Source organism: Podarcis gaigeae, assembly GCF_964106915.1.
Source record: "Podarcis gaigeae genome assembly, chromosome: 8".
In the NCBI taxonomy this organism is placed as follows: Eukaryota; Metazoa; Chordata; class Lepidosauria; order Squamata; family Lacertidae; genus Podarcis; species Podarcis gaigeae.
The window spans coordinates 15527865-15553579 of NC_139684.1; the positions used below are offsets into that span (position 1 = coordinate 15527865).

A 25715-nucleotide genomic window follows, 5' to 3' on the forward strand; every position below is an offset into this window, starting at 1 on the left:
TCATCATACACTATGTCCCAGAAGCTTTTGGTTTTTTCACAGGTCCACCATACATGTATGAATGTCCCCTCTGCTTTACCGCACCTCCAACACAGATTTGTTTTTGTTTTATACATTTTAGCTATTTTGGCAGGTGTTAAATAAACCATCGATTAAATTTCCCCTCAACACTTCACAGGCTGTAAATTTCCAGTTCTTTTTCCATAGTTCTTCCCATGCTGTTGATAGTTTTCCCTATATCTAAAGCCCACTTGACCATTACCTCCTTGACCTGTTCATCTTTGATCTCCCACTCCAATAATGTATCCTACATTTTAGATATTACTTGTAAAACAGAAAATTTAATAAAAATGATAAAAAGGTAAACCCTACACAAATCCAGAGTGGAGTCCCTAAGAGGGTGACCCAATCTTACAAATAATAAATAATTGTTATTATTCTCTTCTGGCAACCCTCGCACTCAAGCAGTCACTTTGGTGCTGTCTATCACAGAGGTTTGTCTTAACCCCTGAAAGGCACACTCCATTGTTTCTTGAGATGTTGTTGTTGTTTAGTCTTTTAGTCGTGTCTGACTCTTCGTGACCCCATGGACCAGAGCACGCCAGGCACTCCTGTCTTCCACTGCCTCCCACAGTTTGGTCAAACTCATGCTGGTAGCTTCGAGAACACTGTCCAACCATCTCGTCCTCTGTCGTCCCCTTCTCCTTGTGCCCTCCATCTTTCCCAACATCAGGGTCTTTTCCAGGGAGTCTTCTCTTCTCATGAGGTGGCCAAAGTATTGGTGCCTCAGCTTCAGGATCCGTCCTTCCAGTGAGCACTCAGGGCTGATTTCCTTCAGAATGGAGAGGTTAGATCTTCTTGCAGTCTATGGGACTCTCAAGAGTATCATAATTCAAAAGCATCAGTTCTTCGGCGATCAGCCTTCTTTATGGTCCAGCTCTCACTTCCATACATCACTACTGGGAAAACCATAGCTTTAACTATACGGACCTTTGTTGGCAAGGTGATGTCTCTGCTTTTTAAGATACTGTCTACGTTTGTCATTGCTTTTCTCTAAGCTTTTATATTCGACTGAGAATATCAGGCTATGCATGGTACTTAAAGAACCTTTGAAGAAGCCCCGCGGAGTTTAGTGGACTTGCTCCAATACAGGGGGGGAAAAACCACCCCGTGCACTTGGATTGAAGATGCAACGTGGCCTCACTTGCCCTTGCTGAAGAGCCACGTGGAGAGGCTTCAGCCTTCCCCTCCTTCCCAGCCAATCAGGAGCGCGCATCGCCCTCCCTACCGCAGCTGCTCCGCGACGTCTCTATCTCGCTCTCACGCGCAAGGAACGCCCAGCGCCCCACGTGGCCCGCCCGTCCCGCGAGCGCACCCTACCCTGCTCGCTCGCCTCGCCTCCCCGTCGAACCCTCTCCGCCCGCAGCCAACCAGAGGCCGGCGCTGCCTCCGCCGGCCCCGCGGACGCGGCTCCTCATTGGCCGGCGCAGCGCTCCGGCGCGCCTCCCTTGAAGCCGCCGCTGCGCCGGTTCGGCTGAGGCGTGCACAGGTGGCCTGCGCTTGCGGAGGCGAGGCGGAGCGGAGGGGCAGCCGCTTCGCCTTGCCCAGTTCGGCCGGCCATGGAGCTTGGCCTGGGAGGAAGAGAAGGAGGAGGAAGGAGGGCAGCAGCAGCGGGAGGGGAGGCGGAGGAGGAGGCGGCAGCCCCAGCAGCCGTCATCCAAGAGGGTTGGTTCCGCGAGACGTGCAGCCTCTGGCCCGGGCAGGCCCTCTCTCTGCAAGTCCAGGAGGTCCTGCATCACCAGCGGTCGCCCTTCCAGGAGATCCTGGTCTTCAGGAGGTAAGGGTGCGGGAGAAAGGCCAGGATGCGGGGATTGAGCACGTGAGGATGGCGTGCACGGGTGCGCTGCCCCGATCCTGTCAAAAGCACAGGGCGGGGCTGCCCTTTGGTGGCGTTCATACAGCCCACCTTTTTGTCTAAGGAGTCTTCCCACCCATCCAAGCACCCCTAGAAAAATATCTCATTGTTTGACTCCCTGTAACAACCCCACGAGCTCACCCCATTGAGCTTTTATGGCCAAGTGGGGCATTTGAACCTGGGTCTCCACCTGTGTTTCTCAAACTCTGGTCCGCAGCTGTTGTTGGACTGCAACTGCCACCATCCCTCATCACTGGTCCTGCCACAGTAAGGATGACGGGAGTTGTAGATGGAGACCCAGATTTGAGAAACGCTGCCCTAAGCGCTGCCTCCCTCTCAAGGTGACTCCATCCTGGCTGGTGGCAGCAGGCGCTGCCTTGGAATTTGACAACTGGTCCATCTAGGTCAGCGTTACCTGCACTGACTGGCAGCGGCACTGTTGGGATTCAGAGGCAGGAGTCTTCCCCAGCCCTACTTGGAGATGCAGGGGGTTGAACTTTGGGCCCTTTGTATGCAAGGCAGGTTCTATTGGGCTCTAGCCAGCTGTTAGGGATGATGGGATCTGTAGTTCAACATCTGGAGGGCTGTATCTTCATCTGCCTCTGATTTTTTTTTAAAGGCAGAGTTATTTTGGGGGTAGCTAGGGGCAGTGAAGGCGAGTGGCAATCTGGTTCAGGAACAGGGGCCCTTTGCATCCCTATACATTGTTCAAGTTCTCAGAAGCCCCAGACAGCAGCCCCTGTCCTTGCCTTAAAGGTAGCTTAGGGGCAGTGAAGGCAAGCGATGGTCAGATTTATGATGGAGGTAACTTGGGACAGGAAAGGCAAGTGATGGCCTAGTTCAGGAACAGAGACTCTTTGCACCTCTATACGTTGTTAGATTCCCAGTTCTCATCAACCTCAGCCAGCATAGCCACAGAGGTCCCTGTCCTTGCATTAAGGGCAACCTAGGGACAGTGAAGGCAACTGATGGCCTACTTCAGGGATGCAGAAATTGTGGCCATCCAGGTATTGTCCCTGGAGCTCTGCAACGTTGGTGTTCAGGGACTTAAAGGGGCATATTTTGGAGACCGTACACCTTTGCCCTGCTATTCACACCCATCATTTCCCCTGCTCTCTTCTTCCTCTAGCAAAACATACGGGAACGTCTTGGTCCTCGATGGCGTTATCCAGTGCACAGAAAGGGATGAGTTTTCGTACCAGGAAATGATTGCTAACCTTCCCTTGTGCAGTCACCCAAACCCACAGAAGGTAAGCCTCGTCCTGGAGGAATCCATCTCTGGACATGATCCTATGAAGAACTTTGCTGGATCAGATCCTCTAGGGCAGCACCCCCCCCCCTTTTTTTTTGTTACCTGCATATTTTGCCACATTTGATTCTTTGGGCTGTCTTCAACTAAGTCCTGCCGGAGAGCAGACCTGCTGAAATTAATGGGCCCAATTTAGTCACGTCCATTGACTTCAATGAGTCGGCTGTGCACATGGCTAGCACTGGATTCAACCCTTTGTTAATTTTTATTGGGCTGCCATTAGCTTTTAGGGTTACATGTAAAGGTAAAGGACCCCTGGACGGTTAAGCCCAGTCAAAGGCGATTATGGGGTTGTGGTGCTCATCTCGCTTTCAAGCCAAGGGAGCCGGCGTTTGTCCACAGACAGCTTTCCGGGTCATGTGGCCAGCAGGACTAAACTGATTCTGGTGCAACAGAACACCGTGACGGAAACCAGAGCGCACAGAAACACCATTTACCTTCCCACCGGATTGGTACATATTTATCTACTTGCACTGGCGTGCTTTTGAACTGCTAGGTTGGCAGGAGCTGGGACAGAGCAACAGGAGCTCACCCCATTACAGGGATTTGAACCGCCGACCTCCTGATTGGCAAGCCCAAGAGGCTCAGTGGTTTAGACCACAGTGCCTCCCGTGTCCTATAGTTACATGTATTCCTGGTTTAACTGTAAGTTGCTTTGGGTCATTCTTTGAGAGTGGGTGGTAGGTAATCTAACTTAAGAAGTAAAGAAGTAGAATATTGTAAAGTACAGAAAGGGGTGAGGGCAGGTTTCATTGCTTAGATTAATGACCATGTAACTTGACAGAAGGGAAGGTTGCAGTTGGTCAGGGATGGGGATCCTAGACTCATAGAATTGTAGAGTTGGAAGGGACCCTGAAGATCATCTGCTCCAGCCCCCTGCAATGCAGGAATCTCAACTAAAGAATCTCTGACCACACACCCTCTCTGCTTTGCACCCTCCTTCCATGTTTTTGCCTAGCTGGAATATGTCCTTGTCCTTGGTCCGTGACTATGCTTGCTTGTTTGAATGGAGGGCAGAGAGGGGTGTGTGAGTGGAGTGGGGAAACTAGTCTACTGTCCAAAGGTAAAATTCGCATTCGTTGCTCCACCCACTTTTGCTTCTGGCATGTGGCCCCCGAAAGGGAACACGGCCCTCGTCTAGGGGGATGAATGGGTGGGCATTCTCAGAGCAAAGTAACAGTGCCGTCTCCACTACACAGGTGCTCATCATCGGGGGCGGCGATGGAGGAGTCTTGCGGGAAGTGGTCAAGCACCCCTCCGTGGAGTCCGTAATACAGTGCGAAATTGACGAGGTAACAAAGTTAGTTCTGCCTGTCAAATGGGATTCCCTCAAACTGTGATCCTCAGCCTGCAGTCCACGACATGAAATTTAAAATTGCACGGCATCTCCCACGACACATTTATGATTGCTACAACAAGGGGGTCTGTTTGGTTGACCAGTAAATTGGTGGCCAGTGGTCCGCCAAGACCCCTGGCAGTTTCCAAGCAGTCCTCCAGCAGTGGGGTGGGGTGATGGGAAACTAGTAATAGAAAATTTAGAAGGATTTGACCTGAAGAGCTCACAATGGGTGAGAGCCAAGGTTAGGCTTGATAGAACTGTAGCGTTGGAAGGGACCCTGGCGGTCATCTAGTCCAACCCTCTGCAATGCAGGAATCACCGCTAGAGCATCCATGACAGATGGCCACCTTAGAAACCTCCAACGAAGGGGGAGAGTCCACCACCTTCCCATGGAGCCAGTAGACCCGTTGAAATAAATAAATGACTCATAAATTTCAATGGGCCTAGGGCTTTGCTGGCTGCAAGCCAAAGTTTCTATGTTAGTATCCTAATTTCTTTCCTCTTGCCCAAGCTCTGAGGGCGTTGGCTGTCTTGTTGCCTGGTACATTTCAGAGCTCTCTGACAGGATAAAAGCAATTATCACCTATCCTTTCCCCGGGGCTATGATTTCTTAACCGCCTTCCTTATTAAAGACCTACTTCCTTGTCCTCTAGTTGTGAAGAATTATAGACTCTTAGGACTGAAGGAAACTATGCAGCTTATCTTGTCAAACCACCTGCAGGGCAGGAATCTTTTTGCCCAGCGTGGGGCTCAAGCCCTCGACCCTGAGATTTAAGAGTCTCATTCATGCTCTACCAACTGAACTCAAAGAGGGGGGAGGCGGTTACCACATCCTCCTCCACCCAACCTTGGAAGTTTTGGGGGGGGGGTTTGCAAGATGAGGCAGAGAGAGAAAAATGCATTTTGCATCATGCTAATGAAATCTTGCCAGGGCAAAGTCAGCAGGAATCCAAATTGGGGGTGGGGGGGTGGCAGGTTTGCACAGGTAGCAGCTGCAACAAAATGCTGCAGTGCAAATCAGAAATCAAGGTCACAATGGATATGGTTTGAAGAATATATGAGTAAACACTTCTCTGAAGATAGCATGCTGATATGTTTAGACTGAGTTGTAAAGTTGACCTAGAAAAAAATAACAGTTTAATAAGAGAAGTAAGGTAGAGATACATGAATTGCAATGCAAACAAGAACTTTAAAGTAATAAAGATGACGAGCGCTGGTGGGGGGAAGTCACATGGGTGTTTACCTATTTTATGTATTTTTCTTTTTCCTTTATCTTTTCTTTTTTTGTCCATAAGTGTATGTACATCATTGTTATGTATGTATGTATGTATGTATGTATGTATGTATGTACAGTGGTACCTCGGGTTACAGATGCTTCAGGTTACAGACACTTCAGGTTACAGACTCCGCTAACCCAGAAATAGTACCTCGGGTTAAGAACTTTACCTCAGGATGAGAACAGAAATCGCTTGGCGGCAGCTGAAGGCCCCATTAGCTAAAGTGGTACCTGAGGTTAAGAACAGTTTCAGGTTAAGAACAGACCTCCAGAACGAATTAAGTTCTTAACCTGAGGTACCACTGTATGTATGTCTAAATAATAATAATAATAATTAATAATAATAATAATTAATGTTAAGGTGCTGCCTTTCAGTCTCTAACAGGAGCGTTTGTGTTCAGAGCTCCTCCAAAAATGCAAAGCAGGCCAGCTGAGCCTTTCCTCCCCATCCCAAGGCTGGTTACTTCTACAGCCAACATTCCTTGGAGATGCAAGGCACATTGCCTCAATGGGAGGAGAGAAGCTGAACCATTTTGGTTTGAGATTTCTTTAAATCCCCAAACTTTTCTACGTGATTCTGGATTCTCCCGAGCATCCCTGAAACCTCCCTCTCTGTTCCCCGTGGTCCTGATTTGGCTCTCCGAGCCGAATAGGAGTCCCCTAACAACTCTCTGCACCTTTCACAAACTACAGTTCCCAGGATTCTTTGGGAGAAGCCATGACTCTTTAAAGTGGTATGATGCGGCCTAGAATGTATCGTGTGGATAGGACCCAAATGTGGTTTCCAGGGATTTATTTATTCCAGTAGTTTTAGTGATTTATTACTGTTGCTTATTTAAAGCAATTTCCCTGCCTAAAATCCTGTTCTTCATCCAACCCAAGCTCATGGAATCTCAGCTTGGAGTCTTAGCACAAAAGGAAAAGGGGATAGGGAAGCAGGAGGAAGAAAGCAAACTCGGGCGCGTTTATTAATTTATTATTTTGTTTGTTTTTCTTACTGTACACCTAGGACTTGGTGGGAGGTTTGCCATCTAAATTTGTGGTTTATCAATTGGGCGAGTAAATAGACAAGACCTTTTCTTTTGGGGGGGGCAGGATGTGATCCAGGCATCTAAGAAGTACCTCCCAGGGATGGCCGTGGGATATTCCAGCCCGAAACTCACCTTGCATGTTGGGGACGGCTTCGAATTCATGAAGCAGAACCAGGAGGCTTTTGATGTGATAATCACAGACTCTTCCGACCCCATGGGTGAGTGCAGAGGGCATCGGGGATCTTGACCAGCAACTGTGATTGGATCGTGAATCTTGTGTACCTGCTGGGGCTCTTGGGGTTGACCTGGAGGCTTCAGATTGTACAGGTCGCACACCTAAGTGGCTTGTGGGGGTCAGTGACTTCTGGGATTAGCACCATCTGCCAGTCCACTTCCAGGTCAGTTTCAAGGTTTTGGAAGTCCCTATACAGTGGTACCTCGGGTTACAGACACTTCAGGTTACAGACGCTTCAGGGTACAGACTCCGCTAACCCAGAAATAGTACCTCGGGTTAAGAACTTTGCTTCAGGATGAGAACAGAAATCACGCGGTGGCGGCAGGAGGCCCCATTAGCTAAAGTGGTGCTTCAGGTTAAGAACAGTTTCAGGTTAAGAACAGACCTCTGGAACAAATTACGTTCTTAACCCGAGGTACCACTGCACAGCTCAGGAGCAGGTGACACGAGAGACCGCCTTACGCACCCAGCAAATCACTATGGTCTGCGGGAAAGCTTTCTCTGCAAGTTCCAAAAATACCTGAATCCTGCTTTGTTGGAAATCCCAGCAGGGCCTTCACTGTGGCTGCCCCTGTTCTCTTACAGGTGGTTTTTGTTTTTTGGGTCATATTAAGTAGTATGTAAATGCTTTTAAACACTTTGGACCTTTTGGGTCAAAAGGAAAAGAGAAGAGGAGAAGCAAATTCAGATACTCTGATTAAAGGTAAAGGTACCCCTGACCAGTTGCGGAGGACTCTGGGGTTGTGGTGCTCATCTCGCTCTATAGGCCGAGGGAGCCAGCGTTTGTCCACAGACAGCTTCCAGGTCATGTGGCCAGCATGACAAAGCCGCTTCTGGCAAACCAGAGCAGCGCACAGAAACGCCGTTTACCTTCCCGCCGGAGCGGTACCTATTTATCTACTTGCACTTTGACGTGCTTTCGAACTGCTAGGTGGGCAGGAGCAGGGACCGAGCAACGGGAGCTCACCCCGTCACGGGGATTCGAACCGCCAACCTTCTGATCTTCAAGCCCTAGGCTCTGTGGTTTAACCCACGTCCCTTGCTAGGTGGGATTAGCATTGGAAAAATGCTCTTTTTCTTTGTTAGGTGGGAGGTTTGCCCTCAAAGGTGTGGCTTGCAGATTGGGTGAATAAATGGATGAATGCAGTTTTGCAGGGTGTGATCCGAGCGATCCCAGAAATACCTCCCAGGTATTTTCATACTGAACCCTCCCTGGTGCTGTTCCTTCCCCTCCAGGTCCTGCAGAAAGCCTCTTCAAAGAATCCTACTACCAGCTGATGAAGACAGCTCTGCGGGAAGATGGCATTCTCTGCTGCCAAGGTGAGGGTCAGCCGAAATAGCCTGTGTGCTGATGACCAGTTGGAGGCACTGAGCACATTCCTGAAGTGTTGGGTTTCCCCCCACCCCTCCTTAAAAAAAAAAAAAGCAGGGATGGAAAGCCTGGTGCCCCCTAGATCAGGGGTCCCCCTACTCAGGTAGGTCCATGAGCTTCATTCAGGTGGTCTGCAGCACGCCCACAGTAAATACTCGTATTGGGTTTTAATTGTGTTTGCATTTCTTCCTGTATTATTTTTCATTCTATTGCAGTTCAAACTAACACATCAATTTTAATAAGTAATGGGGGAAATTTATAATTTATCTTGAAAACCATTGTATACAGTTAAAATCGTTAGTAGGATTGGAATAACATTGTAGTTTAATGGTGAATTTTGGACACAATGGAGAGGTAAAAGATTTGGATTGTTGTAGAAGATGCAGGAGGAAATGATTAACAACAGGACCCACAAAGGGGAGATTCTTTGGAATCTTGTTTTTATGTTGTATGTTGGATATGGGACATTAAAATTTTAATGTGAAAACCAACCAAATACATACATACATACATACGCAGCAAAAATGCAATATGTAAGAAATGAGGCAAGGTATAAAAGTACAAATTGAAATACCATGCTGCATTTAACACAGCGTATCAGGGTTACTGCAACAGCCAAAAAAATAATGTAGGGCCTTCTCAGTGGTGGCACACGTGCAGTGGAACTCCCTTTCAGGTTTCTGGGTGGTCCAGCTCAGATCTAGTTCTTTGGAAGACTGCCCCCTAGTGCCTGGGAGGTGGAAGGGCCCCAGATTCTTGGCTAACCAAATACCAGCTCTTCTTTCCCCCAGCTACCCAGGAAGGCTTTGATAACGCTCCTCTCCACATTTGTGTCTCTGCCAGGCGAATGCCAGTGGCTGCACCTGGACCTCATTAAGGAGATGCGCCAGTTCTGCAAGTCGCTGTTCCCTGTGGTCGAGTATGCCTACTGCACCATCCCGACCTACCCCAGCGGACAGATCGGCTTCATGCTCTGCAGCAAGAATTCAGTAAGGGATATTGCCACTTCTTTCCGTCAATTGGGGCTTGGGGAGCAGAGGCTTGCATGCTGGAGCAAGCCCTTTGCAGAGCATTGAAACGTGAATCAGTCTGGTCCATCAATGTCACTGGGCCCGCTCTAAGTACAGTGGTACCTTGGTTCCCAAACATAATCCGTTCCGGAAGTCCGTTCCAAAACCAAGGCATTCCAAAACCAAAGCGTGTTTTCCCATAGAAAGTAATGCAAAACGGATTAATCCATTCCAGACTTTTAAAAACAACACCTAAAACAGCAATTTAACATGACTTTTACTAACGAGGCCATTGATCCATAAAATGAAAGCAATAAGCGATGTACTGCAGGCACACAATCAATCAGTAGCTGAACTGGGTTCCACACAGTCACAAAAACGAAACCAAAAGAGCCGCAAAAACACAAAATAAATAGCAGAAACAGACAGACCTCAACATAACACTCAAAACGTAAGTGTGGCACTTAAATTGGAAGCGTAACACTCAAAACGGAGCACGTTCGGCTTCCGAAAAATGTTCGCAAACTGGAACACTTACTTCCGGGTTTGCAGTTTTGGGTTCCAAGTTGTTTGAGTACCAAGACGATTGAGAACCAAGGTACCACTGTAAATCTGGGTTGCGTGCAGTCCCCCAGGGACTCTCTCCAATCCACACCTCTTTCCTGTGTTACTGCCTCTTGGCCACTCCTACCTCACAGGATCATTGTGAAGGGGGCAGAGGAGATGCATATACACTCCCTTGAGCTCCTTGGGCTATAAATGCAATAAATAAAGATAAAACGAGGAGATGGAGAACCTTGAACTCCTTTGGCAAGAAAGAGTAGGGTGGGTGCAATACAGGCAACATGCCATTGATGCGGGGATTAGGATACTTATGCATCAGTAAGCCCCCCCCCCCATTTCTGCCCCCTTGTGGACGCAAACAGGGATGTTCCTGCAAATAAATCCAATTTTTATTCTTCCTGCAGAACACTAATTTCAGGGACCCTGTCCAACAGTTGTCCCAGAAGGAAGTGGAAGCAATGAATCTTAAGTATTACAACTCGGATGTCCACCGGGCAGCCTTTGTCCTGCCTGAATTTGCACGAAAGGTAAATCACCGGGGCTGAGATGCTGTCCTTACAAAGTGAAGTTTTCTTGGGGGTGGGGGGGAATCAGCTGTTATTCAGAAGCATTGCTGAATTCACCATTTCTCCAGGAAAAGCCACAATCACACCATACAGTGGTACCTCGGGTTACATATGCTTCAGGTTACAGACTCCGCTAACCCAGAAATAGTACCTCGGGTTAAGAACTTTGCTTCAGGATGAGAACAGAAATCGCGGGGTGGCAGCAGCAGCGGGAGGCCCCATTAGCTTAAGTGGTACCTCAGGTTAAGAACAGTTTCAGCTTAAGAACGGACCTCCGGAATAAATTAAGTATGTAACCAGAAGTTCCAGTGTACATCTAAATTATTACCGTTAATAATGATAATAATTGTCATTCATCCAAGGTCCCAGGGCGGATCCCAACATTAAAACACAATATTAGTTTTAAGACTACTTGCCATCACAGAAAGAAGGCAAGACCTAAAAATTACTGCACTGTGATACCACTTTTAAGTAGTCACATTTTCCCACCCCAAAGCATTCTGGGATCTGTAGTTCGTTAAGGATGCTGAGAGTTGTTAGGAGACCGCTATTCCCCTCCTAGGAACACAGGTGGCGCTGTGAGTTAAACCACAGAGCCTAGTACTTGCCGATCAGAAGGTTGGCGGTTCAAATCCCCACGATGGGGTGAGCTCCCGTTGCTTGGTCCCTGCTCCTGCCAACCTAGCAGTTTGAAAGCACGTCAAAGTGCAAGTAGATAAATAGGTACCGCTCCGGTGGGAAGGTAAGCGGCGTTTCCGTGCGCTGCTCTGGTTTGCCAGAAGCAGCTTAGTCATGCTGGCCACATGACCCGGAAACTGTACGCCGGCTCCCTCAGCTAATAAAGCGAGATGAGCACTGCAACCCCAGAGTCGGCCACGACTGGACCTAATGGTCAGGGGTCCCTTTACCTTTACTTTTATTCCCCTTTCAGAGCTACAGTTCCCAGAGTTTCCTTTGAAGAAGGATTGGTTGTGAAACTCGGAACCGTAATTTCTGGAGGGGAACAGGGGGTCTCCTATCAACTCCCTGGACCCCTAACAAACTACAGTTCCAGGAATTCTCTGGGGGGAGCCACGGCTGCTTAAAGTGGTATCACAGTGTTGTGGATGCGGCCATGGAAAGCCCTAAATGAGGGTCACGCAATCCTGTTGATTATCCTCGTTTCCCTTTTCCTCCTCACCAGGCTCTGAGCGCGGTGTGAGAACCCCGACGCAGATCCACCTCTGGCCTCGGATACCGCGGCGGGACGGAAAACCCCAGAAGCCTCATCCACCTAGCGGATCGTCTCTGGCGGGCGGGCGGCCTGACGTGGTCCTCGCTTGCCTTGCGGCCTCCAGCCTGCCAGCTAAACATTCCTTCCAATTATGTATTTAAAAAAATGAAAGGACTCTGGGCTTGAACCCAACCGCAGGACCCCACTTCCAAACAACCCTGCCCCCATCCACCTAGTTCGGGCTAAGCTGTTGGCCCATTGCTTGAACTCGTCTCTCCAACATGGGGAGCATTAATGTAGAGCCTTCAGGCGCCTGCCTTCTTCCTTTTTAACACCCCCATCCTGAAAATGCTGTATTTATAACTGACAATGTATCTCCCTTTAAAGTGGTTGCCATCTAGTTTGGAAGCACCAGGCACAATGGTTTGTTGCTCTGCCTTTCGAGGGGGCATGGGGATTGGTATTGGGTGGGGTGGGAGCTGACATAGTTGGATATGTTTTCTCTGCTCCCCCCCCCTTTCCCCTTGCCTCGCTCCCCCTTGCCCCCCCCACCTCCATGGAATGCCCACACTTCTTTCCTCCTTGCCTGGTCAGGTGGTTTTGGTCACCTGCCCCGACTCCTGAGTCCATCAATGGAGTCTCTTCGCGGCGTTTTAATTGGCTGAGCGCAGAAAGACCAAAGTTGTCTGTAGAGAACCGTTAACCTCTTTGTATAGTAAACGGACTCAAATAAAATTTAAGTATCGTTTTCTTAAGGGTTGGGTGGGTGGGTGAGCTTTTGAGATAAGCCCCCTCTCTTTTCCGTACGATCAGGGTGCCTTGCTTATTACGATCTTGCCAGGCCCTAACATCAGCCGGCGTCTCCAGTGAAACATTTCCAACCTCTCGTCATCACCTCGGCGCCCAAATTGCAGCTCTAAATCATGTTTCTTCTTGGGGGGTGGACCTAGAAATTAACTGGGCCTCTTCCCCTCTCCCCAGTTACTAAAAAACCTAGTCCCATCAGCATTCAAGGCCTCAGCAGTAGCATCTGCCTTTGTGGGAAGAGTTAATGGGATTTTGTTAAGAGTCACAGAATTGTTGGTCCTTGAGATCTTTCTGTACAGCTTCCATCATCACTGGCCGTGGCTGCTGAGGCTGATGGGAGTTCAGCTGCAGCTGGGGTGGGGGGCATTCAGCTTACCCACACGTGTCTTAAGAACTGCTGGGTTGGGGTCCGAGGATCTTTTTATCTTGTTTTAGAGCAGGTTTTCCCAAACATGGGTCTACAGCTGTTTGGAGACCTCAGTTCCCATCATCCCTGACCACTGGTCCTGCTAGCTAGGGATGGTGGGCGATGCAGTCCCAAAACAGCTGGAGGAAGTTTGGGTAGCCCTGTTTTAGAGCTCTGCTCATGCATCTGGTTCCCTCCCTCTTAGCAATACAGTGGTACCTCGGGTTACATACGCTTCAGGTTACATACGCTTCAGGTTACACACTCCGCTAACCTAGAAATAGTGCTTCAGGTTAAGAACTTTGCTTCAGACTGAGAACAGAAATCGTGCAGCAGCGGTGCGGCGGCAGCGGGAGGCCCCATTACCTAAAGTGATGCTTCAGGTTAAGAACAGTTTCAGGTTAAGTACAGACCTCCGGAACGAATTAAGTACTTAACCTGAGGTACCACTGTATATATTATTGTCAGGTATCTGTGGCCTTCCAGCTGTTGTGAGGTGCTCAACAGCCAACATGGCTGTCACCTCTCCAAGAACTCTAGACTAGTTGCCTATCTTGGACCATTTATATCTCATTGCAAAATGTCTGTTTTCAAAGGTGATTGTGGGTTGGGAGGGGGGGATCCGTTAATATCAGTCTGTGCTTGAAAATCACCTGAACTCTGCCCTGTCATACAAGAAAGGTTTGCCCAAACTGTTGAGTTGACTTTGTTCTCCCCTTTTTAAAAAAATGTCACGAAGGTGGAACACTGCAGGTATAGAATGGGGCAGTAAAGGTAAAGGTAAAGGTACCCCTGCCCGTACGGGCCAGTCTTGACAGACTCTGGGGTTGTGCGCCCATCTCACTCAAGAGGCCAGGGGCCAGCGCTGTCCGGAGACACTTCCGGGTCACGTGGCCAGCGTGACATCGCTGCTCTGGCGAGCCAGAGCCGCACACGGAAACGCCGTTTACCTTCCCGCTGGTAAGCGGTCCCTATTTATCTACTTGCACCCGGAGGTGCTTTCGAACTGCTAGGTTGGCAGGCGCTGGGACCGAGCAGCGGGAGCGCACCCCGCTGCAGGGATTCGAACCGCCGACCTTTCGATCGGCAAGTCCTAGGCGCTGAGGCTTTAACCCACAGCGCCACCAGAGAGAGACATTATTTCCCCTTTAGGGCATTTGCTCTACCTAAAGCAGAGAAGAGGGAGGTTATGGCTTGCCACATGCTGTTGAACTCCCATCCTTGTCATTTGCAGCCAGCGAGGGCCAACAATCAGTTGGGTGATGGCATTTGTAGTCCAGCAACATCTCGAGGGCTGCAGGTTCCTTCTCCCTGCCTTGTATACCTGAAGGAGCGTCTCCACCCCCATCGTTCAGCCCGGACACTGAGGTCCAGCGCCGAGGGCCTTCTGGCAGTTCCCTCCCTGCGAGAAGTGAGGTTACAGGGAACCAGGCAGAGGGCCTTCTCGGTGGTGGCGCCTGCCCTGTGGACTGCCCTCCCATCAGATGTCAAGGCAATAAGCAGCTATCTTACTTTTAAAAGACATCTGAAGGCAGCCCTCTTTAGGGAAGTTTTAAATATTTAATGCTGTATTGTGTTTTAATATTCTGTTGGGAGCCGCGCAGAGTCGCTGAGGAAACCCAGCCAGATGGGCGGGGTATAAATATTATTATTGCAAGTTGCCGTGAATGGAGGACTTGTGGCCTTCCTTTTATTGCTGGACTCTAGCTCCCATCATTCCCAGCAACCTGGGCCCAGTGGTCATGGATGATGGGAGTTGTAGTCCAGCAACATCTGAGAGGCTCACAGGGCCAGCAGCAGGAGAAGCTTCCCCTCCTCCCAAAAAACCCAGACTTTTTTCTATTCTGTTTACATGAGAACTTGGTAGTACATGTAGAGCTAACTTAATAAGAATCTCATTACTTGCATGGCTCTTGTTTTGTTTTTAAATCTAGGAATTTAGGCAGCCTCTAATTAACCCAGTCAAACTATTGGACCACCTAAGCCAGTATTGTCCACACTGACTGGCAGTGGCTCTCCAAGGGTTCAGAGAGAGAGGGTAGTTTTCCAAACCTACCTGGGGATTGAACCTGGGACTTTCTGCATGCAAAACTGGTGCTTTTCCACTAAGCTACTGCCCTCTTGGAGCCATAAGAGATGCTTCTCCTAAGGTTTTAGCTGTATCTTCAGTTTTATTATGTTCACTGGTTAGAGAGCTCTAACCTGCTTCCACTGTCTGGCAGCAATCCAAACAGGGAGTCTCTCTCCCAGCCCTTCCTGGACTTGAACCTGGGACCTTCTGCTTGCAAGGCGGGGGCTCTGTCACTGAGCCACAGCCCTTCTCTAGTTTCTACCTGGCAGTTCTTGCCAGGAGAGAGGTGGGGGCAGGGGGGATGATATGCCATGAAATCTCAGCTCAGCATGTTTCCGGTGGCGTGGGAGAGCTTGGGTACATGGGCCCCAGTAGGGCAATGGCAAATTCAGAGGGGCAGGCTTCCTTTATGACACAGCCACACCCACTTCTAAGATTATACAACTAAGATTATACAACCATCTTATACAATAATAAGAATTTGGGATGCATAGCAACTATCAGTGCAGATCTCCCATGTGTTGCCTTTCAGCTAGATCTGCCGTTTTCTGGAAAAGTAGATGGGCAAGTAAGCGCCAATATCTGCTTTCGGAGTGGCTTAAGCTGTGTTTTCCTATTGTCTGCGGCAGAACGTGCTACTGAAGCACCTTGAGTTTTCAAGGTTACCAAAGGCTTAGCTTTAGAGCAGTGTTCCCCAAACGTAGGTCTCCAGCTGCTTTTGGACTGCAATACCATCACCCCGACCGCTGATCTTGCTAGCTAGGGATGATGGGAGTTGTAGTCCAAAAGCAACTGGAGACCCAAGTTTGGGAAACATTGCTTTAGAGCAGTACAGAAACAACTCCAGGTTCTTCCCACACACCACCTCCAAAGTGACCCTAGGAGCCAATCACCGGTGACCGACTCGCCTCCTTTCTCTCTGATTGGCTCCAATCAGCACAAAGGTCGAGAGGACTTATCAGCTGCTAAATACGGTAGTTCCCATTTTGTGCCGATTGGGCAGCCCTAGGACCCTAGAGGCAGGGATCCTGCTACAAAATTAAAAACGGGTCTTTGGCCCCTGCAACCCTGGATTCCCCCCTCAACACTGGTGGGTACTAATCTATTTTAGGGACACAGGTGGCGCAGTGGTCTAAACCACTGAGCTTCTTGGGTTTGCCGATCAGAAGGTTGGCTGTTCGAATCCCCGTGACGGGGTGAGCCCCTGTTGCACTGTCCCAGCTCCTGCCAACCTAGCAATTTGAAAGCACACCATTGCAAGTAGATAGATAGGTACTGCTGTGGCGGGAAGGTAAACGGTGTTTCCATACGCTCTGGCTTCCGTCACAGTGTCCTGTTGCGCCAGAAGCAGTTTAATCATGCTGGCCACATGACCCAGAAAGCTAACGCTGCAACTCCCTTGGCCTGAAAGCTGCAACTCCATGGTCGCCTTTGACTTGACTTAACCATCCAGGGGTCTTTTACCTTTACCTTTTAATCTGTACATGCTGTGAGCTTCTGGAACAGAGGCTGTTCTCACTGAGGGCTGTAAGAAACTGCAGTCTTCTGTGCCAAACCATTGCCCCACCAGGTTCAATATTGTCTACACAGATGGGCAGTGATTCTGCAGGGTTTCAGACAGGAGACATCGCCAGCCCCTACCCGGAGTTGCCAGGGATCGAACGTGGGACCTTCTGCATGCTAAGCAATTGCTTGGCCACTGAGCTACAGGTATAGAGGTGTTTTAAGCAGGTGCTGAAAAGAACACAGCAAAGGCACCTCCCTGCTATCAACAGGCAGGGAGTTCCGAAGTGTAGGTGCTGCCACGCTTTGTAAAACGGTATCTTGCAAGTGTGGAATAAGTAAGATGTGGCGCCTGTAAGAGTGCCGGTTCTGATGATTGAAGCAGTCAAAGTGGGTGCTTATGGGGGAAGGCGATGCCAGAAGTAAACTAGTCCCAAGCAGTTTAGGGCTTTATAGTAACACATTGGTCTGGTAGCAAATCGGCAGGCAGTGCAGAGCTTCTGAGCAAAGGTGCCAACAGAATCTCATTCCTACCAGCAATTGTGCATTCTGAGCACAAGCTGCAGGTTTTGGATAAAGTGCAAGGGAAGCTCCACACATTGTACATTCTTCCAATTTTTTAGGGTTTCTGTTCCTGAAAACGAGACCGCGTATGACATGCTCCAGGCCCGAGTCGCTGACGAAGGCCTTGCTAAAGTGCATCAAGGAACAAGTCATGCCATGGTCCGAGGAGGCTTTGCCAAGTGAGGAGGTGCGTGGCTCGAATTGCGTGGGGAAGAGCTAACGGATGCAACACAACAGGCTCCAAATCCCTCTCCGCTGGCTGATGGCAGAATTGTTTTGCATTTGTGCTGCTTTTCTAATTAGAAAAAGGACATTACAACCCATAAAGTTAGGCTTAGCACAGAACCACTGCTGTCCTGTCCCTGTTAAGAGGAGGAAATGTAAAAAGAGGCTATTAAAAAGATGAAGGCCCCCAATAATCATATTTTCAAAAATGAGTGTAGGAATCTGCCTTGCCCTGAGTCAGAGAATTGAATGTTGGGGCCATCTAGCTCTGTACTATCAGCACGTGACTGGCAGCGATTCTCCAGGGTTATGCAGAGCAGATAATCCTGGTCCCTTGAGGGCCCTGGGACCCATGCGACAACTTCTTTGGTGATCACTCATAGACGAGTAAGATTGTCTGCCATAAACGAAGGTTACCAGATGTCCCCCTTTCCCGGGACAGTCCCCGGATTTACAAATCAGTCCCCTGACAAAATCCATCTATTTAGTAGGAAGTTGAAAAGTGTCCCCGGATTCATTTAAAAACAATCTGGTAACCTTACCATGAACACGGTCTTAACAGTGAGCCCGTAAGTTACTGCAGAGGCCCATTCTGGATCCACACGTCCTTCCACAGTGGGGACATAGGTTTCTGGGTGGAAGTTGATCATGGTGAGGGCTTGCCAAGCGTGCCTTCCTCTTAGCACGTCTTCAAAGCCCATGTTAAAAGGTGTTCTCCAATTGGAGCACTCGCAGGCCAGTGTTCTCCAATTGTCTGTGTTTATACTACAGTGGTACCTCGGGTTAAGTACTTAATTCATTCCGGAGGTCCGTACTTAACCTGAAACTGTTCTTAACCTGAAGCACCAATTTAGCTAATGGGGCCTCCTGCTGCTGCTGCACCGCCGGAGCATGATTTCTGTTCTCATCCTGAAGCAAAGTTCTTAACCTGAAGCACTATTTCTGGGTTAGCGGAGTCTGTAACCTGAAGCGTATGTAACCTGAGGTACCACTGTACATTTTTTTAGACTGAGAGAGTCTTTGAACCTCTTTTGTTGTCCACCAGCATTACGCTTTCCATTTTTAAGTTCGGAATAGAGCAGTTGCTTTGGAAGACAATAACCAGGCATGCGCACAACATGACCAGTCCAACAAAGTGGATGTTGAAGAATCATCGCTCCAACACTGGCGATCTTTGCTTCTTTCCAGTACGCTGGCATTAGTTCACTGGTCTTCCCAAGTGATGTGTAAACTTTTTTGGAGACACTGTTGATGGAATCTTTCGAGGAGTTGGAGATGGCGTTTATAAGTGGTCCATGTTTCACAAGCATACTGTGAGGCCTGTAAGCACCTTTGCAAACTGGAGGGACTGCTCAAGTCATGCATGTGGACTGTGGACACACACACACACACACACAGAGGCATGCATGCAGCTGCACACAGTGACAAACCTTGGTGCTTGAAATTTCAGTGGCGCCCCTGCCTCTTGCCTTCCATTGGATTTCATAGCTGCGGCGCCCCAGAAGCTCCCTCTCTCATTATGCTACAATTCATGTACATCGAAAGAGGACGAACATTGGAAGCATCAAGGCAAAAGCTACAACCTTTCCTTGTAGGAAAGTTGCTCAACTCCCCAAAACCAACTCAAAGATTCTCCTGCACTTTCCTGTTGTGCAGATCCAGAATTGAACCCAGTATCAGTTGTGCATGTTTTAATCAGACAGAGATTGCTTCAAGCTCCATAAAGACCAGTGCTATACATTGAAATTCAGTTGACCAGAAGTAATATTGGATACAGAGGAGACCTGTTGAAATTAACAGATGTGTGTGTGCATCATGACCAAAGCATTTGCTTGGCTTCTAAATCAGTGGTGAGGAGGCGCTGTTGCAAAGTCAATGAACACAACCTGAAAAATGGACTAGAACCATTTTTCCTTTTTACATTTATGGATTATTGAGTACAAGTGCCACAGGCAAGTAATAGCACCATCACGAAAAGTTAGAGGCATCCAGTAGTCGTAACCTGCTGGGAACAAAACAGACCCTGAAATACTCAGCAAAGCCTCCTCTTGTCACACACAGCCCTCTCATAGATCACTTGGCATAAATGGTTTGAGAAAAGGACCCCCCCTATACCATGCTTAGGACTGCGCAGTAGGTAGATAAAACTGGGCTGTCTTTTCAGTAGAATATCAAGGTTTATCTCAGAGCTTGAAGGCAAGCTTGTGGCCTTGTTCCTGATTGTTTGAAGTGGGTCTGAGACAGTGCTGGATTTACACATAAGCTAAACAAGCTATAGCTTAGGGCCCCACTCTCTTGGAGGCCCTCAAAAAATTTAAAGGAAAAAAAAACCCTGGATGTCCATTTCCAAAATCTAAGATAAAAAACAAAATAAAACCTACATACAGCAACAGTGTTTTGTGTAGGTTCCTATTTGTTATGTGCAAAGGGCTTTAGATACCTATTAGGTCCATAAATTACCATATAGCATATATTCAACAACAAAAACAGTGACAATTTGTTGTTGACAAAGGACAGCTGGACATATAAAGGGCCCCATTACCTTCAGTAGCTTAGGGCCTCATCAAACCTAAATCTGGCCCTGGTCTGAGACCCTCAAAATTAAATCTGAACAAAATTGGTGAAGCAACAAAGAGATTATTGATTACAAAACGTTATTGCAAGAACGGGTGTCCAAAGTAGACACACCCAAAACTGACAAAGCATAAACATATATTCCCTATTACTCGAAGTGCAGGTTCCCTCCCTTGTCTCCCCATCGGCTGGGGTACCACAAGATTTACAGCCCATCATGACTGCCTAATTAGCTTGCCCTTATTTGGTCTATATCCCTATGCAATTATTTGCTAAGCCAAACAAAAATACCTGGAGATAAGTGTGAATTGAACTCTCTGCTTTGCTGTTGCTTGTCTACTTATCACACCCACATCCGGACCACCAGCAGGTGTCAGAAAGTTCTATATTTGCTGATGCCTGTTAATCTACTGTCTAAAGTTATCTAGCACTACGGCCTTGTAGCCCATGTGAATTAAAGTAACGTTCTATCCGAGGTTGTTTTTAGCAGCTGCAGCCTTGAATGAAAAAGCAACATGAATGAAAAAGCAAAAGGTTTTATCATTTCTCACACTGATGAAACAAACCAGCTGAATGGCTGGACACAAACCCAGATTCTTCCTTTCTCAGGGAGGAAAGGCTATATAAAGAGAGCTAATGACATCACCCAGGACAGGACAGATCGAAGGAGAAGCTCTTCCTCTCCATTGACCAACGTGGAGCCATTGTGATAGGAATTTTGAGGTCTTAGATATATGGAAATGTTCATAAATGTACTAACCAAGCACGTACATAGATCAGCACAGGAAGACCAACGTGGAACCATTTTGATTCCTAAACTGACCAAATGTTTTCTCTGCAAGTTCAAAGTGGGAAACCTCCCCATTGTCTCTTTCCTCACAAATCCTGTCTTAAGCACACATTTAAGATATGAATAGGGTGTGAGCCTGTGACATGGCCCAGGAACTAAGTATTTATCATTACAAAAGACTGGCCAGGCTACCCAGGCAATCCAGTCAAATAACCTGTCAGACAGGAGAAGAGCAACATTCAAATTTCTGTTTAGAGCGCCTTTTCTGTGATGTAGGTGTGATGTATCTGAGGGGTGGTCTTAGGTTACACCCCTTCTGTGATGTATGTATGATGTTTCTGGGGGTGGTCTTTATCTACAGGGTGGCAATTTCAAAAGTCTTTATAAAGCCTTGCACACCATTTTTCTGGGTTCCTCCTCTCTCCTGTGGGTGAGGGAAGCACCCTGTTGCAACAGATCAATATAGATCAAGCTTACTAGCTGCTTTGCCTCTCAAAATTCTCTGGTTGGCCTCTGTTATTCTCTCCTACCAATAGGGAACCTATGTAAGGACTCTATATGGGCTCTTGGATACCCCAAAGGGGAAAAGGGGAATTTTTGTTTACAACACCATCATGAAGTTCTTGGTTGGCCTCTTCGCTGTGGTGCTGCTGATCTGGTCCATGATGGCTGAATTTTTGAATGCTTTTTGGATGCTTTTGGACAATAGGGATGTATTGGATTTAGAAGGTTTTGATAACAGATTCGGCTGGCATGCTTATTTGTGGTATGACAAGGTTAAAGTACATAGAGGCTTCTTAAACCACACTATAAGAAAATTAATTTATGAGGTCTGGAACAGATACAAAACATTATTAGAATGGAAAACTCCATGGTGGCTTTCACCACTGGAAGCCTTCACAGTAAAAAAGAAAAATATGTTAAGTGATTGGGCTACATACAAAGACTTGGTAATGGAAGTTGATAACAAATTGAAGCTAAAGTCATTTGAAGAGATAAGAGGTAAGCTATCAGATTGGTTGCAGTGCCATCAATTTCAAGATGTACTTAAGGAAGATAGTGAGAAAAATGTTTTGGTAACACTAAATCAAAACTAGAGACAGAGTTGCTAAACAGCAAAAGAAAAACACTGTCAAAAATGTATAAGTTATTATTAGAATGGCATACAAAGGATGAAGAAGTTAAGTTGGTTATGATTAAATGGGCTCAAGATTTTGGTCATAATATTGAATCAGATAAATGGGAAAGATTATGGACAAATACAATTAAATTTACTACATACATGGCACTTGAGGAAAATTTAATGAAGATGATGTATAGATGGTAATTGATGCCAACTAAACTTGCTAAAATGTATAGTGCTCAAAATAAGGCATGTTGGAAATGCAAGGAGAAGGAAGGGAACTTATTCCATATGTGGTGGGCATGCAGTAAAGTTAAAGCCTACTGGGACATGATATACAATGAATTGAAAAAGATCTTTAAATATACTTTCATTTTAAAAAGGAGGCTTTTCTATTGGATATTGTGGTAGAAGAAATTCCAAAAGTAGACTTAAATATGTTTATGTATGCTACCACGGCTGCAAGGACACTTTTAGCCCAGAAATGGAAGCACAAGGAACTTCTAACTTTGAAAGAATGGCAGATAAAAATGACTGAATATGCAGAACTGGCAAAGCTGACACGGAAAATCTGAAACCAGCATGAAGAACTGTTTGAAAAGGACTGGAATAAATTTATAAAATATATGAAAGAACATTGTAAAAATTTGAGAACGTTTGCAGGTTTGATTTAAAATATTTTGTAACGATAATTTTTGAAACTGATTTTTAAAGTAATTTTTTTAAGTATAGTAGGAAGGTAAATAGGGTGATATTCAGGGGTGCCGACTTATAAAAAATATTGGGGGGGCCCATACCGGGGTCCTGCCCCGGGAAGTTTTCTAAATTTTAGATGAAAATTAGTGAGTTTTAAAGTTTTTTAAAAGTATTTTAGAGTCATATGATCAACATTAGAACACCGAAAACTCGACTCTCTATAACTCCACACTCCGGGAAACTCGACAAGCCTGAAACACTTTTTGGCTTTGAAAAAAGAAACAAAACATAAACAAGCACGATATTTTCGTAAAAAGCTAATTTAATTTGCAGTAACAATTATGCTTATAGACTATTACAGAGCAGTGAATATATAGCTCTGAAAAGACTGAAATGATATTTAAATAAATCTTAAACTATCATTAAAAGAATAAAACATAAAATATTGCTGTCGCACAGTAATAGCACTTTGATTAATAAGTGAAATAGCTAATTTAAGCTTACTTTGAATAAGGCTGAGGGTTCATTAAATAAAAATAATATCTCAAAGTTAATGCTTTAATACAGTTAATAAAGTTAATACAGTATGCCTAATACTGTATGTAAATACTGTAATACTGTATGTAAATAACGGGCTTTAATTGGGTCTTACACCCTAAAAATATTTAAGTATTTGAAAATAACTAATACAGTACTATAGTAATATAGAAATACAGTACTAAACTAGTACTAATATTTCAAAACTGAAAATTTAACATTCTGTATGTATTTAATTCTCTATTTTATAAAGATTTTTAATATCTGACAGTGAGTTTGGAGTAGCCCAATGCAAAAATCCTGAGGATCCATGTGGATCCGTGCTTTGTAACCACGTTTTTGCACCATTGCAGACCCTAGGCAACAGTGGGTGCGTGATTTTTTTGGTGCAAGATGCAGCCATGGACATGCTATGTGATCTGATGGTGAATTTGGAGTGACCCAATGCAAAAATCCTGAGGATCCATGTGGATCCGTGCTTTGTCACCACGTTTTAAATGGGGAGGGAAGGAAAAACACAGAAGGGACAAGAAGCACAAGAGGGGTGTGTGGAGAAGCAGCTGGCTAAGAATGCAGGGGAGGAGTTTAACGGGGTGGGGGGGAGGAAAGGAAGGCAAAAGTCCCCCCCCAAGCCAGCCCCCTCTCTCTCTCTCCCACCTGCGAGTCCCTAGAGCACGGAGAGGAGGAGGTGGTGGGCTGGAGCCTGCACGCAGTGTGACTAGGAAAGAATTAGAAAGAAGGACTCGATCCTTTCCTTAACCCTCTGCTTGCCAAGAGGGCAGGGGATTCCCTGCTCTTTGTTGAGTTTGAGCAAACGCAGCAACAGAAGCAGGTGGGCAGTAAGACCCCCCCAAACGAATTTTTGAGGGGGCTCGGGCCCCCTCAGGCCCCATGGAGTCAGCGCCTATGGTGATATTAGAGATGCTAAGAGGATTGTGATTGCTTAAGAAAGCCAGGGAGTGGGGGGTGGGGGAGTTGATGCACAGTACGAGCAAAGTTGTATGTGATGATATGATTTGATATGAATGTGACAAAGGAAAAATATGAAAACTTGATAAAAATTTTCAGGGGCTCAGGAGCAGAGGCACAGGAGAGGGAGGAAATGGAGAGCGAGGGGGAGGAATCCGAGGGGAGCGTAGGCGGTGACAGTGGTCAGAAGGATTCCATGAGCCTCTCCAGCGAATCGGAAGATTCACAGAAGGGAGCGCCGATGGCCAGGGCAAGGGGGGTGCCAAGGGGGAAACCCCAGAAGGAAGGGGCCAGCGGGGACTCCCAGAGCAGCAGTTGGAAATCAGGACCAGCTTCCCCACCAGAGCGCAGTGGGGGGGAGGAGTCCCAGGCATCGGGACCAGTGTTCTCACCACCAGCGAGAGGAGATGAGTCAGGATTGACCACGCCCCCATCGAAGAGCGGGGAAACGGTCAAGAGGAAAGTTACCGTCTGGGCGCGCGCGCCAAGTTCAAATGTACAGGCGAGCGGCACAGCAGGTAGCCCGGATAGGGAGCCAGGTCCTAAAGCCCGCCGGAAGGAGGGGCAAGACTCGGGGGGGTCAGCGTCAGAAGAGTCCAGAAAGGAAGAAACCCCAGGGGGCAGAAGGACCCAGAGGAGGAAAGAACAATGGAAGAGGTGGAGTAAGGCTAGAGTCTTAAACTGGTGTCTAGGAGGCGGAGACTCAGATGGAGCTTCGCCGGTCTAGGTTCTAAGACGTAGAGTTGCACGCTGCGGTTTGGAAATGGAAACTAATCTTCAATAAAGACTTTTATACGTTATTACTGACTAGCGTTGGTCCTCTGTGAGCTGGGACCTAGAGGCAACTCTGACAGTAAGCTCCATCTCTGAAAAAAAAAACCTCGCAACGTGAGTGGACGCAGCGAGGGGCGAAGATTGGTGCTTCGCGAGCTCACGAAGGCAGGACAAGATGAATACCGAACAACAAATAACAGCCCTGCAAAACGCGGTGGCACAACTTAACTCGGAAGTACTGGCATCCAGGAAAAGGGAAGAAGAATCCGCTGCTGTCTGCAAGGATCTGCAAATCAGGTTGGAAATATTGGCTAAACAGGGGGCGCCGGGAACCAGACCAGAGGGGATTGGGCTGGGAAAGAGAGGAGGCAGCCTTGTGTCGCATTTCGATGGGAATCTGCAGCAGTATCTTAACTTCAGAGCAGACGTGGTTTTCGCCCTAGAGTTGCTGGAGAAGGACTTTAGAGATGAGCAGGAGAAAGTAGGCTTCATACTAATGCATCTCCACGGAGACGCTAAAGCGTGGCTGCGGAATCTGTACCGAGATAAAGACCCAGCCCTCCAAAATGCGAAAGCCTTCCTTAAGGCGATGGATGCGTGCTTTTTATCAGAGATTGATGTAGATATCGCCAGGAAAGAGATACATGGATTGAAGCAAGGCAGAGCCACTGTAAGGCAATATCACTCCCGCTTTTTTGCTTTGGTCAACGCGCTGGGATGGGAAAAAGAGTCAGCTGCCGTCAGGGACCTGTTCTGGGAGGGGTTGAACGGGGCTGTGAAATTGACGAAATTGCGAGGGGGGAGCGACCCCAGACCACTAAAGACGTGATCCAGAGAGCGCTGACG

General features: G+C 47.4%; 1 protein-coding gene across 1 annotated transcript; it reads left to right on the forward strand.

The window, feature by feature from the left end:
* The first annotated feature begins 1505 nt into the window (after window positions 1–1505).
* SRM (spermidine synthase) lies at window positions 1506–12565 on the forward strand. The gene is made up of 8 exons (XM_083750315.1): window positions 1506–1837; window positions 3045–3165; window positions 4424–4516; window positions 6935–7088; window positions 8342–8425; window positions 9321–9466; window positions 10456–10578; window positions 11801–12565. The coding sequence occupies exons 1-8, from the start codon at window positions 1620–1622 to the stop codon at window positions 11816–11818; spliced, it is 957 nt and encodes a 318-aa protein (XP_083606441.1). The 5' UTR covers window positions 1506–1619; the 3' UTR covers window positions 11819–12565.
* The last annotated feature ends 13150 nt before the right edge of the window (window positions 12566–25715 follow it).

Excerpts from the sequence above, each read along its gene's own strand:
- SRM (XM_083750315.1), top strand. The coding sequence starts at position 1,620 with ATGGAGCTTGGCCTGGGAGGAAGAGAAGGAGGAGGAAGGAGGGCAGCA. Across the intron at positions 1,838-3,044 it reads GAGATCCTGGTCTTCAGGAG|CAAAACATACGGGAACGTCT; the intron begins GTAAGGGTGCGG and ends TTCTTCCTCTAG. Across the intron at positions 4,517-6,934 it reads TACAGTGCGAAATTGACGAG|GATGTGATCCAGGCATCTAA; the intron begins GTAACAAAGTTA and ends TGGGGGGGGCAG.